Genomic DNA, 13831 nt, shown 5'->3' with positions numbered 1-13831 from the left:
ACGTGGTTTACCGTTGCTTGGCAACGTCTTCGATCCCTTCTTTCAGTTCACTGTAACTTTTCTGCCCTCACGTCATAACGTTTGACGTGAGGGCGGGGCAGAGACGTGGCTGGCTGGCTTCACCACCATGAATCCACGAACCCTTCAGGGAGTGTTTGAGTGACTTCAGAACGTTGTCTTCAGAAGGTTCACGGTGAGTTTTATTATATTAGATTATGATACCCTTACAAGAAGCCTTGGGAAAAGAAACTAGTATAAACAGTAGAGTGTGATTTAGCGATATATTTTAGAGAAAATATATTGTGAGAACAGAATGATCCCTGAAGAAGATAAGTGCTGAAGTAATGTGAAGCAGTGGTGTGCTGGAGCCGGCTCGCAAGAGCCGCTTGTTAAATTTTGACAGCTCTTGCGAGCCGGTTGTTCGGGGTGAGCCAGCTCCATTGCACGAGGTAAGCACAGCAGGAGGGCGCCATGCTTACCTCCCTTCCCATCCATGTCTAGCGATGTCCTTCGCCCCCACCCTCCCCTGCCGCTCCCATCCGTCAATTTCAATTACCTCCCTCGAAGCAGTGGCGTTCCTGACCTGGATGGCACCCGGGGCGGAGCGCCGATGCCCACCCCCCCCCCCCGGCTAGATGACACCTCCCCCCTCCAGCGAAATGACACCCCCCCCCGGGTGCATGCCGCTGGGGGGGGGGTGCTGCGGCGCGCGCCTGCTCCTCTGAGTTCGCTAAATTTCGTTCGTTCGCTGCAGCTCCCTCTGCCCCGGAACAGGAAGTAACCTGTTCCTGGGCAGAGGGAGCTGCAGCGAACGAACGAAGTTTAGCGAACTCAGAGGAGCAGGCGCACGCCGCAGCACCCCCCAGCGGCGTGCACCCGGGGTGGACCGCCCCTACCGCCCCCCCCTTGGTACGCCACTGCCTCAAAGCGCCGTCTTATTTAAAGCCCTGCTGCCCCTCTCCAGCTGCCTTCCCTGCTTGCTTCTGAAGAGTTCGCGCCCTTAGTCCCGCCTTCTGACATCATTCTGACATCATTTCCTTTTTCAGCGAAGGCGGGACTAAGGGTGCGAACTCAGAAGCAAGCAGGGGAAGGCAGCTGGAGACGGGCAGCAAGGCCTTAAATAATGCGGCGCTTCGAGGGAGGTAATTGAAACTGACGGGTGGGAGCGGGAGGGGAGGGTGGGGCGAAGGACATCGCTAGACATGGATGGGAGTGGGAGGGCAGGGGAGGGAGGAGAATTGCGGGGCAGAGGGAGGCAGGGGAGAGAATTGCTGGGCATGGATGGGCAGAGGGGGCAGGGGAGAGAACTGCTGGACATGGATGGGCAGAGGGAGGCAGGGGAGAGAATTGGGCATGGATGAGCAGGGGAGAGAATTGCTGGGCATGGATGGGCAGAGGGGGGCAGGGGAGAGAATTGCTGGGCATGGATGGGCAGAGGGAGGCAGGGGAGAGAACCGCTGGGCATGGATGGGCAGAGGGGGGCAGGGGAGAGAATTGCTGGGCATGGATGGACAGAGGGAGGCAGGGGAGAGAAGAGAGTTTCAGGACATGGATGGAGGGGAGGGCAAGAGAAATTCTGGACATGGATGGAGGGAAGGGAGAGAGAAGAAATGCTAGACATGGAGGGAAGATAGAGGAAGGAGATTAGATTAGGGAAAAGGAAGTGAGGAGAGAAACTGCACATGGATGGAGAAAATAGGCAGAAGCTGGATCCACTGTACAGTCAAGTCTGCGGAGGACCAGAAATGAAGAAGAAAGGAGGAAAGAAAAGAAATAAATGGAAAGGAAGCCCTGGAAACGGAGTCAAGGAAAACAGATAGAGAGCAGCAGAATCAGATACTGGGCCAGCATGATCAGAGATACAAAGTCACCAGACAACAAAGGTAGAAAATAATAATTTTATTTTCATTATAGTGTTTGGAATATGTCCATTTTGAGAATCAGGTGCTGAACGTTAAAAGTTTATATTTATTTACTTATTTATGGCATTTTATCCCATATTAAACATGAATTAAATTGGAACCTGGGATCATTTTATTTTTTTTTTCCTGGAGAGAGTAATGCATTGCCCCCCCCTCCCCCCGGCTATAGCCAGCTCTGCAATTTGGGGGGGGGGGGGGGGGCGCAGTGGTGGATGGGGGGGGGGGGGGGGGTGCCGAGGTGGACCGGGGAGAGAGCCTGTTGTTAAAAATTTACCAGCACACCACTGATGTGAAGCCTTGCTTAACACAAAAGGTATATAAACAATTGAACCAGGGCATTGTCCCCTGTGCTCCCCATGAGAAACTAGCATATGTAGTTGTAAATTTCTCATGGTGAAGAAATTAAAAGAATTGTCTTTCTCATATTCTTGGTTTCTTTTATCCTCCCAGTTGAGAATGGCTGGTTTATGTAAATTGGGAAAGGGTAAAAGCAGCCTAAAAACAATCGATGGAAGGAAGAAGGGGAAATTCTGCATATGGATGGAAGGGAAGTGAAGTGAAGTGAAGTGGGGGATCCACAAGGAGGAAAAGAAAGAGGTGAAGGGGAAATGCACAGGGAAGGGAGAGGAGACAATTTTGAGGATAGAAGGAAAGTGTGTGTAGAAGAGAAGGTTGACGGAAAAATGCATATGGATGGAAGAGAAGGGAGAGGGGGAAATGCACATGAGCATAAGTGTTGTGTATATTTCTCCCTTCTGCTGCTTGTGGATAGAGGGCATAAGCTTTGTGTTCCAGAAACTAAGCATAAATTTTGTTTTCCTTTAAATAATAAGTGTTGTTATGCACTTACAATAAGTCACACGATAAGCAGTAACTTATGAGGAAGTTAAACTATATGACCCATATATGGTATGCAGATGTGGTATAACATGATTGGTGAGTGAGGCTGAGGACCCCTTCCCCCAAATAAGGAGAATTTTAGGTGTTAAGGGAAGGAGGAGACAGGAGGTTCATGTTATGTGCACGCTGTAAGAAAGATGTGCTGCAGGAGGGTAACAAGTATAGCAGATAAGGGAATGGCCAATGAGCACCAAGGGTGCACATGTATTGGAACTGGAGAACCAGTGTGCTGCAAAGTCTGTTGGGATCCCGTGGGCTTAGGTGTCACTATAGGATAGCAAGCACCAGGCCAAGAAAATACCTTGCCACCCCAAAATACCCCCTGTCTCTCCAGCCAGCCCCAAGGTCCTTCCCTCTGTCACAACTTTCTGTTGCCATGTGGAAAGGAGGTAGCAGAGGGAAAGCTTCAGGCCAGCTGGAGAGAGCAAGACAGCAGACCCTACCTGCCAATGCTGCTGAGGAGGTAGGAAGGCATGTGGGACCCCTAGGGGGGAACATGGATGGAAGGCAGAGGGGAAGATTCTGCATATGGATGGAAGTGAAGTGGGGGATCCACATGAAGGAAAAGAAAGAGGTGAGAGTAAATGCCCATGGAAGGAAGGGAATGGGGTAGGAGACAATTCTGCACATGGATAGAAGGAAAGTGTGTGTAAAAGAGATGGCAGAGGAGAAAATGCATATGGATGGAAGGGAAGGGAGAGGGGGAAATGCACATGAACATTTCCATAGTAGGAAAGTGTTGCCAGACTGAGGTAGACTGAAGGTCCATCATGCCTAGTATCCTATTTTCCAACAGTGGCCAAACCAGTCGCCCAGCTCAAAAATGAACAAATCCAAGGCATTGGGTCGTGGGAGGGGCCAGGATTCGTAGTGCACTGGTCCCCCTCATATGTTGGGGCACCCTAGGGGGAACTTGTAAAAAAAAAAAAAAAAAAAAGTAAAATGCCTCCCAAGTCCATAGCTCCCTTCCTTTGGGTGCTGAGCCCCTCAAATTCCCCCCCCCCAAAACCCACTGCCCACAACTCTACACCATTACCATAGCCCTAAGGGGTGAAGGGGGCCACCTACATGTGGGTACAGTGGGTTTTGGGGGCGGTTTGGAGGGCTCCCATTTACCAGCACAAGTATATCAGGTAGGGGGGGGATGGGCCTGGGCCCACTTGGGTGAAGTCCACTGCACCCACTAACAACTGCTCCAGGGACCTGCATACTGCTGTCATTGAGCTGGGTATGACATTTGAGGCTGGCATACAGGCTGGAAAAAAAGGTTTTTAAAGTTCTTTTGTTTTGGTGGGAGGGGGTTAGTGACCACTGGTGGAGTCCGGGAAGGTCATCCCCGATTCCCTCCGGTGTTCATCTGGGCAGTTGGGGCACTTTTTTGGGACTTGTTCGTGAAAAAAAAAGGTCCAAAAAAGGTCACCCCAAATCGCGGTAAAACAGCCTTTTTTTTTCGATTATCGGCCAAAGGCAGCCATCTCTCCTCGGCCGATAACCATGCCCCAGTCCCGCCTTCACCATGCCTCCGACACGCCCCCGTCAACTTTGTTTATTCCTGCGACGGAGTGCAGTTGAAGACGACCAAAATCGGCTTTCGATTATACCGATTTGGCCGCCCATGGGAGAAAGGCGTCCATCTCCCGATTTGGGTTGAAATATGGGTGTCTTTCTCTTTCGAAAATAAGGCTGATAGTAACATAGTAGATGATGGCAGATAAAGACCTGCATGGTCCATCCAGTCTACCCAACAAGATAAACATTATAATGAAATTGTGACTGACGATGTCTTGTCTGTTGTTCCAGGACTTGTTCAAGGACGTTTCTGCTTATTTCTTGGAAGCAGACTGGGACATTATGGAAGAATGGCAGAAGGAGCTGTACGAGAAGGCCATCAAGGAAGTTCATGACATCTTCATCTCATGAGGTAAATATGTCTTTTTATCATCTACCATATAGGCACCTTAATGGAATGGGTGCTGTTATTTTATCAGAGCTGGAAAAATCCCAGGTACCAGGTCCCGTGGGCACCTGAAATTGAGACCTGGCTTCTGGTGCAAAAGATGCTGCTCATTGCTCTAAGAAAAAAATGTTTGCCTTAAACTGGAGGCTTCATACAAGACCAGCTGCAGTCTGTCTCCCTTTTCCGTACAACAAATTCTGACCCTTCTTGCTGAGAACTACAACTTCTGTGTAAAGGGCCTGTCTGTCAGCTGCTAACTAGTTAATTACACTGTACAATGTGTAACCCCTTCAGATGGTAACCAGATATCACAGAGAAGTTTGACACCTGCAATGTGTGTAATCCTGTCCCTTGCCCCTGTGGAGGGGAAAACACTTCAGCCCTAGAGGCTGGAAGAAGAGAGACAATCAGACTTAGATATAGGCGCAACCAGTAAAGCGAAGATACTTACCTGTAGCAGGTATTCTCCGAGGACAGCAGGCTGATTGTTCTCACATGTGGGTCGACGTCCGTGTCGGTTCAGGAATCGGCATTTTGCAAGCAAAATATAAAAAAAAGTTTTGCCAGAGTCTTCTGGCGTGCGCGCACCGCGCATGCGCGGACTGATTCCCACCCGTCGCGTGAGTGCGTTCCCTCAGTTAAATCAAAAAGCATAAAAAGAAGCAAATAACAACTCCAAAGGGGAGGTGGGCGGGTTTGTGAGCACAATCAGCCTGCTGTCCTCGGAGAATACCTGCTACAGGTAAGTATCTTCGCTTTCTCCGAGGACAAGCAGGCTGCTTGTTCTCACACATGGGGTATCCCTAGCAACCAGGCTCACTCAAAACAACGAACATTGGTCAATTGGGCCTTGCAATGGTGAGGACATAACTTAGATTGACCTGAAAATGTAAACAACTAACTGAGAGTGCAGCATGGAACAGAACAAAAATGGGTCTAGGGGGGTGAAGTTGGATTCTAAACCCTGAACAGGTTCTGCAGCACTGACTGCCTAAACTGATTGTCGCGTCGGGTATCCTGCTGAAGGCAGTAGAGAGATATGAATGTGTGGACTGATGACCACATTGCAGCCTTGCAAATCTCTTCAATGGAGGCTGACTTTAAGTGAGCCACTGACGCAGCCATGGCTCTAACATTATGAGCTGTGACATGGCCCTCTAGAGTCAGCCCAGCTTGGGCATAAGTGAAGGAAACCAATCTGCTAACCAATTCAAGATTGTGCGTTTTCCGATGGCGACTCCCCTCCTGTTGGGATCGAAAGAAACAAACAACTGGGCGGGCTGTCTGAAGGGCTTTGTCCGCTCCATGTAAAAGGCCAATGCTCTCTTGCAGTCCAAGGTATGCAAACTGCTTTTCGCCAGCACGGGTATGAGGACGGGGAAAGAATGTTTGCAAGACAATTGACTGGTTCAAATGGAACTCTGACACCACTTTTGGCAGGAACTTAGGGTTCGTGCGGAGGACTACTCTGTTGTGATGAAATGTGATATAAGGTGCATGTACTACCAAGGCCTGAAGCTCACTGACCCTACGAGCTGACGTAACAGTCACCAAGAAAATGACCATCCAGGTCAAGTACTTCAGATGGCAGGTATTCAGTGACTCAAAAGGAACTTTCATCAGCTGAGTGAGAATGACGTTGAGATCCCATGACACTGGTGGATGTTTAAAAGGAGGCTTTGACAAAAGCAAACCTTTCATGAAGCGAACAACTAAAGGCTGTCCAGAGATAGGCTTACCCTCCACACGGCGATGAAAAGCACTAATCACACTAAGGTGAACTCTTACGGAGTTGGTCTTGAAACCAGACTCTGACAAGTGTAGAAGGTATTCAAGCAGGGTCTGTGTAGGACAAGAAAGAGGATCTAGGGCCTTGCTGTCACACCACGCGGCAAACCTCCTCCATTTGAAAGAGTAACACCTCTTTGTGGAATCTTTTCTGGAAGCATCACCCTCTGAAAGACCCAAGGAGGCAAATTCTAAGCTCTCAACATCCAGGCTGTGAGAGCCAGAGACTGGAGGTTGGGATGTAGAAGCGACCCCTTGTTCTGAGTGATGAGGGTTGGAAAACACTCCAATCTCCACGGTTCTTCGGAGGACAACTCCAGAAGAAGAGGGAACCAAACCTGACGCGGCCAGAAGGGTGCAGTCAGGATCATGGTTCCGCAGTCTTGCTTGAGTTTCAGCAAAGTCTTCCCCACTACAGGTATGGGAGGATACGCATACAGAAGGCCTGTCCCCCAATGTAGGAGAAAGGCATCTGACGCTAGTCTGTCATGGGCCTGAAGCCTGGAACAGAACTGAGGGACCTTGTGATTGATTTGAGTGGCAAAAAGATCCACCGAGGCCTCGAGGCAGATGGAGACCCACTCGATGCCTCACTGCTCCCATCGCAGATTGGTCTTTCAGCAGCCATTACCTCTGCTCACGACGTCGATGCTTCCCTTGATGTCGACGGACCGGACCGAGCCCCAGAAAGCTTTTCTCGTTGGGCTTCTCGAGACGCTTGGGCCCGTTTCTTCATACGAAGACACAGACTGAAAGAAGCTGGGCTATGGTTGGGCCCAAGGCACTGGCTACACCAGGCGTGGGTATCAGTACCTGAGATGGTCCAGTTGCACCGAGTACAACGTTTGAAGCCGCTGGGTGTCTTCGATGACATGGAAGGAAAAACGGCTTCGGCGAAATCAAAAGACGCGATTGTGCCTGATAAAAGAAAAAAGGGCACAAAAATAAAGGAATAACCCGACTGTGCAGCCTAAAAACCGTCTGCAACGAAAATAAAGGAAACTTGAAAGGGGACAAAACTAAAAAGTACAATATGGGACTTGTTTGTTTTTTTAAATGACAATAATAAATAAAGAAAAAATGAGGAGAAAAAAGCAAAAAGTCGAAGACTCTTTCCTGGGCTTGACAGGAGCGCAGAAAAAAAAAACTACCACACCTCAACGCGGAGCAAAGAAAACTGAGGGAATGCGCTCACGCGACGGGTGGGAAATCAGTCTATGCATGCGCGGTGTGCGCTGCACGTGTGCCAGAAGATTCTGGCAATACTTTTTTTATATTTTGCTTGCAAAATGCTGTTTCCTGGGCCGACGCGGATGTCGACTTACATGTGAGAACAAGCAGCCTACTTGTCCTCGGAGAAAAATCTTTATTGATATCTCTCTAAGCCAATACAAAATAATTGTTCTGTCTGGAGCAGGTTGTCACCCGGTAGCCAGACGCACAGAATGAATAACAAAGTCAGCTCAACACAACCTTTTCAGCTATCACATATATACTGTTGTAAGTTTAGTTTCTCCTAACTTATGGTCATATATGGATTTTCCTGTTTCCTTCCATCACACAATATAGTAATATACCAAAATGGCAATTTCCTGTATTCTACCATTCTCTCCTACTTGTGTTCACATGCACACTTTGTGGCAATTGGCTAATTCCTTATCAGTAATGCGTGATCACAGAGTGGAAAACCAGCTAACAAAAAAGTAGTATGAAACACCTGGAGGCATATTTTCAAAGCACTTTGGGAGGCTAAGTTCCATTGGTTTCTATGGAACTTTGGGAGGCTAAGTGCTTTGAAAATGAGCCCCCTGGTGTCCTTCCTTTCTGAACACAGTCTCTCATCACCATCAAAGTTATATCCATGTGTATCTGCCATATATGGGCTGCATAACCTCAGTTCCTCCTTGGCATGTGATATGTACTTTACATTTACTGAGAAAGCACTGTAGCTTACATACAGCTGCAGGAAGAAACTAAAAATATGCTGATAACAGTAAGGCTAGGAAAACTGAGGGCCAGCAGGGCCATATTACAGGCCTAGTATAAGAAGGAGTATATAAGTGACTTCAGCTTAGAGGTTCCTGAATAGAAATAAGGCACCAGAAAACCTCCAAATTTAATATAAATCAGGCAGCAGACTACAGCTCCCTCTTCTCTCCAAACCTTCTTAGGCCAATACACACAGCCCAAGATGTACAGTGTCACCCTAAGTCTATATATGGCGCTCAAAATTGTGGTCACTGTTTGTTCAGAAAAGGAAACAGATGAAACCTCTCCAGGGCTTCTACTTATAAATTTAAATGCCATTTTCCTACTTACTTACAGGTTATTCAATTGTTAATCCTGATGTTATGTTCAAGATACAAAAGGAAAACGAGAAATATTTCACTCCACATTTTGAGTGGGAGGGAAAAGAAAACCCAGATGATCCCATGAAGAGTAAGTAAATGTTTTGAATTTGAAGGGCTCTGAATTTTTAAATGGAAGTCTCCAGACATTTAGAGACTTAAAATCCATTTTCTAATTTAGTATTATTGTATCTTTGATGAATCCTTCTAGATGTGTTTTCTCTTAACAGACCTTCCGATTATAACGTCTGTGATCTCACTCGGTATTAAACAAGAGGAAGATCTCCCCTTGATGGATCCTTCTAAATCAGAGACGTCTGAACAGACTCACCCTCCTGTAACGAGTAAGTATAAAATTCCTCCTGCACATTTTAATAAAGTCAGCCGAGATTATTTAGGAATTGAGATCTGGTGGAATAAGAACCTGTTATCCTCTCTATAAAGCAGATACTGAAAGGGTGTATGGTTGAGCAGCAGCGTTAATACTACTAATAGTACTACTTATTTCTATAACGCTACTAGACATACACAGCACTGTACACAGGCACGTAAGAGACAAAGCTTAGAATCTATTTAAGACAGACCAATAAGAGATTAAGGATTTAACATTTATTGTGGGAAGGGGCTAATTGTAGAACAGAGGAGAATGGAAGTTACACGATGCCTTCTGCAAGATTAGTTGTTTTCTGTGCTGGCTGTCTACCATTTTGGGTAGGTGATCAGGTAAAATGCAGACCAGTGCAGACTCCCCCAGTGTCCTTCATTCAACCCCTCAGACATCTTCTGTCACTTCTCTCTCTATCTGGCCCAGGTATGTTTATATTCCTTTCCTTTCTGTCACCATCTCTGGCAGGTTATTACAAATCGTGTTGTCTTCCTCTTTGGTTCTGGTTTATTTATTAATAACTGGGGTTAACAGTAAAATAACCAGGGCTTTTTTTGTGCTGATGTGCACCGGTACAGTGTACCAGAACCTTTTTTACTGCTTCCTTGTTGGCGTCACTGTGAGGCTGATCCCATTTCTCTCCACTGCCTGCCTCTGACAGTCTGGGCCGCTGATAGTTATCATACAGTACTAGGCCCGGCACCAGTGAAAATAGGAGAAATACTGGACATGGAGGGGAGGGAGAGAAGAAAAATTCTGAACATGAATGGAGGGGAGGGAAGAGAGGAGAAAAGCTAGACGTGGATGGAAAGTAAGAAAGAGGAAAGAGATCATGTGGAGGGGAGGGAAGAGAGGAGAATGTTGGACAGATGAGGGAAAGAGGAGAAATGCTGTACAAGAATGGAGGGGAGAAATGCTAGACATGGATGGGGGAGGGGAGAGAGAGGAAGGAGATGCACATGGATGAAGGGGCTGGAAAAGAGCAGAAATGCTGGACCTGGTTGGAGGGGAGGGAGGAGGAGAGAGGAAAAATGCTGAACATGAATGGAGTGATCAGAAATGCTGGACATGGATGGAGGGGTGGAAGAGAGAAAAGAGGTGCATAGGGGATAGAGGGGAAATAAAGGGAAGAAGGAAAAAAAAGCCTGGGGGCTAAAGACCTCTCCCACTCTGTCTTATAGAATCTTAGGGTCCAATATTAAATTGGGTTCATTAACTGGGCAGGAGAGGGTCCTGCCCAGTTAAACCACACTGAGCTGGTCATTCACAGATATTCAGTGGCCTTTAACTGGATAGTATCGCTGAATATCCCCTCTGCTGTCCTGACTGCCTCAAGCTGAATATCTATCTCAAAATGATTTAGCAGTTTTCAAATTTTCGGTGTGCAGCAGAATCTGATTTACACAGAAAGTAGGTGGAAAACTGTGTCAAAAGACCCAAAACACCTGATGACAGACATTTCCATTATATTTACGTAGTAGCAGTGTGTATAACAGAGCTGTTTGTAGCTGTTGCCAAAGGAGTTGCTCACCACAGTATGAAAATATCGGGGTATTGCTAGAATACATTTCTGATGATGATCAGTACAGCAGTACCCTTCTTTTTTTTGGTTTTGTACCAGTGGAGGTCCCTGTGAATAATTTTGGGCACTTACAGACTCTGTGGTAACTTTTGTTGTAAGCATATTTTGCTGTGTTTTTCCTATAATAGGCTCCCACAATGTTAAGCCTGACATTTTAATCCGATTTGAACAAGAAAGATTCAGGACTGAGCCTCAGGGATCTGAGGATAGAGGAAATCTGACCACCACAGGCACATGTGAGGAACTGCCGGAAGCATGTGATGAAGCTTCGATTAAAGCTAGTAATGAGGTGATACAAAGTTTTCCTATAAGAAAGATGCCTTCTCTGGACCAGGGATAGTGAGAATGAGGTGTTATAATCACAGCCTCTGACTTCTAACTCTTGTTGTGTAGATACTGTGTTCGTTCTATTTTTCTTATTTTTACTTTTCTTCTTTCATTTGTGTACTCTTTTCTTTATTTTTCATTTCTTCTTTCTCTTATTCTCCCCCATCCTTATCCCATGTCACTCTCTTTTCCCTTTATCTACTTTAGTATCTACTATTTCTCATCCTTTACCAAGTTTTATAATCTTCCCTATATCTCTCACTCTTTCTGACCTCTCTCTCTTTGCAATCTGTTTCCTGCTGAATTTTTATTCTGTTTCACTCAATTTCCTCGTTAACATAAGAGCGCTACCACCCTCCAGTTTAATCCATGGTGATATAATTTGGACCATGATTTCAGAGTGTTCCATTGGTTATCTTCCTTCCACAGATCAGGGGCCCTGTGGTGATATCAGCACACAGGTTTCCCAAGTGCCAAGGCCCTCTTTTACCACTGCCCTTGCCGCTTCACCCCCAAAAATAATCTGGCCTGGAAATGGTGTGCCCGACGATAGAGCCGGATTGTCGAGCGCCATTGGCCCAGTAGCCTTACCGTGGCATAGGGCCCCTAATCGCAATATACTCTAACTCTCCCTTCTTATTTTTCAGGCTTCTAGAATTTGTATACAGACATTTCAAAGTGTGTTTTTTTTCTGTACTGTATTTACAGCTTGCTTAGTAGTTGACGGGGATAGTTAGCAGTCTTTACTCTCTATCTACTCATCCTTTGAAGGCATCTGGCCTACTTCTGCCTGTGTTGCAATTTCCCTATTGGGATGCCCTTACTTCCATGTTCTGATAGTATCCTTTAAAGATACCTAATCCCAGTCCATCTACTCCTGAGTGACTGCCAACAGTCCTAACTGTTTGCACAAGTCTGAAGTTAATTTCAAGCGCGTTGTTAGGTCGTTCGGTGCTAGTTGCACTGCTTCCCGCATTTTTTGAGCATTATCATAATAAATAAGACTAAAAATACCTGAAACCAGGAAATGACACCGATAGACTCAGCCGCTTAACACAAGAAGACTCTTGAGGTAGGCCATTGGGCTGAAACACGACTGTCTTGAGTCGCTGTCATTGTGTAATAAACTTTCAAGACTACACAGCATCGTTGTTTTTTTGAGTCACCTTCGCTATCTTCTGAGTGCCATTTTCTCTGCAAGGTTTTTTGTTCTTTTGTATCTTTTTTTTTTTTTTTCTTTTGGGTTCTGCATGTGGAACAAGGAATTTTTCTGAGAATGTTACTCTGAAGCTTCTGGATTTCAGCTTTCTATCTAATAGCCTAAATTTGGCTTCCAGGACTTCCCTTCCACACTTTCCTATGTTTTTGGTACCCACATGTATCAAGTCAGGTGGCTCCTCCCATCACTGTTTAAAATCCTATCTAGGTAATGTGTGAGATCTGCCTCCTTCACGCCATCCTTACCCTTCTGACACTGGGCAAGTCACTTAACCCTCCATTGCCCCTGGTATAAATAAGTACCTGAATATACTATGTAAACCGCTTTGAATGTAGTTGCAAAAACCATAGATAGGCGATATATCAAGTCCCATTTCCCTTTCCCTCCTCTCTCTAGCAGAAGCTCCTGAAGACACATCCTCAGTGCGAGAGGATGATACTTCTTTGGAGGCTAGATCCTGGCTATTGGATCATTTCTGTCTCACCAAAGTGATGTTTTCCTTTTTCAGATGATCTCTCTGCCAGACTAGAGATGGGACTTCTCTACTATGTCCGTGTTTGGTCTCCTCTGTATTCCTCTCTGTCTGCTTCAGTGCTTCCAATTCTGGTATTCTAGCCTTGACAAATCAGACTCATTCTGTGAGAACCAGGACTCTTTGCACTGAGTACACACGTGTGATCTCTCACCAGCTGGGAGATAAGCATACATGGGTGCTATCCAGTTTTTTGAATTAAGTGCCACATCTTACTGCTAGATTGCCTGCATCGCAATATTGGCGAATTGTTTAGTTATTCAAACTTGCTAAGAGAGTAAGGTTAGCTAGATTAATATAAAGGGCCTTAAGATTATTTGGTATATTTTATGCTTTTATTTTGTGTTTTTCTCACTGATCTTCAACTTAATTGTTGTATAGGGTGAATGATTTGCCTATGAACATAGCCTGTGGTGACAAATCTCCCCCTTTTGTGCCATCTCTGTCCTTCTTAAGCATGTGAATAGTTTAGGTTTCATCTGAACTGGTCAGCGCTGAATATCAGCCAGCTAAGTCGAAACCAGCCAAAAATAAACTGGATATTCAATGCCAGTCACAGTGGTTTAGTAGTGGGTGTGGGGAGGGGGGGGGAGTCTCTTGGGGTTCTGTGTTTTCTGCTGTATTATTTGGCATCTATATGTCCTCTTTATGTGATCTTTTGTGGCAGAGTGTTGTTTGTCAGTTTTTATGCTGATGCTATATTATCGATTTGCACTTTTTTCTAAGTCTCTTGTTTCTCATCAGTCACAGATAGTGAGATTTCAGCACAGTGGGCTCAAAATGGCCCAACAGGGAATATGGAAAAGACTGAGATGATGGTGGTACCTACTGACCAGCTCTGCTCTTCTCTGCATTTTTATCTTTACCTTCC

At 46.0% G+C, this 13831-nt stretch overlaps 1 protein-coding gene across 1 annotated transcript in view; it reads left to right on the top strand.

The window, feature by feature from the left end:
* LOC115464717 overlaps nt 1–13831 on the top strand; it is a 362726-nt gene that overhangs the window by 337918 nt on the left and 10977 nt on the right. The window contains 3 exon segments of the mRNA XM_030195078.1: nt 8893–9006; nt 9146–9259; nt 11011–11171. Coding sequence (XP_030050938.1) covers nt 8893–9006; nt 9146–9259; nt 11011–11171 — 389 coding nt within the window.

Source organism: Microcaecilia unicolor, chromosome 3 (assembly GCF_901765095.1).
Source record: "Microcaecilia unicolor chromosome 3, aMicUni1.1, whole genome shotgun sequence".
Taxonomy (NCBI): Eukaryota; Metazoa; Chordata; class Amphibia; order Gymnophiona; family Siphonopidae; genus Microcaecilia; species Microcaecilia unicolor.
Note: the sequence above shows the minus strand (reverse complement) of the source record. Positions and strands in the feature narration are given on the sequence as shown.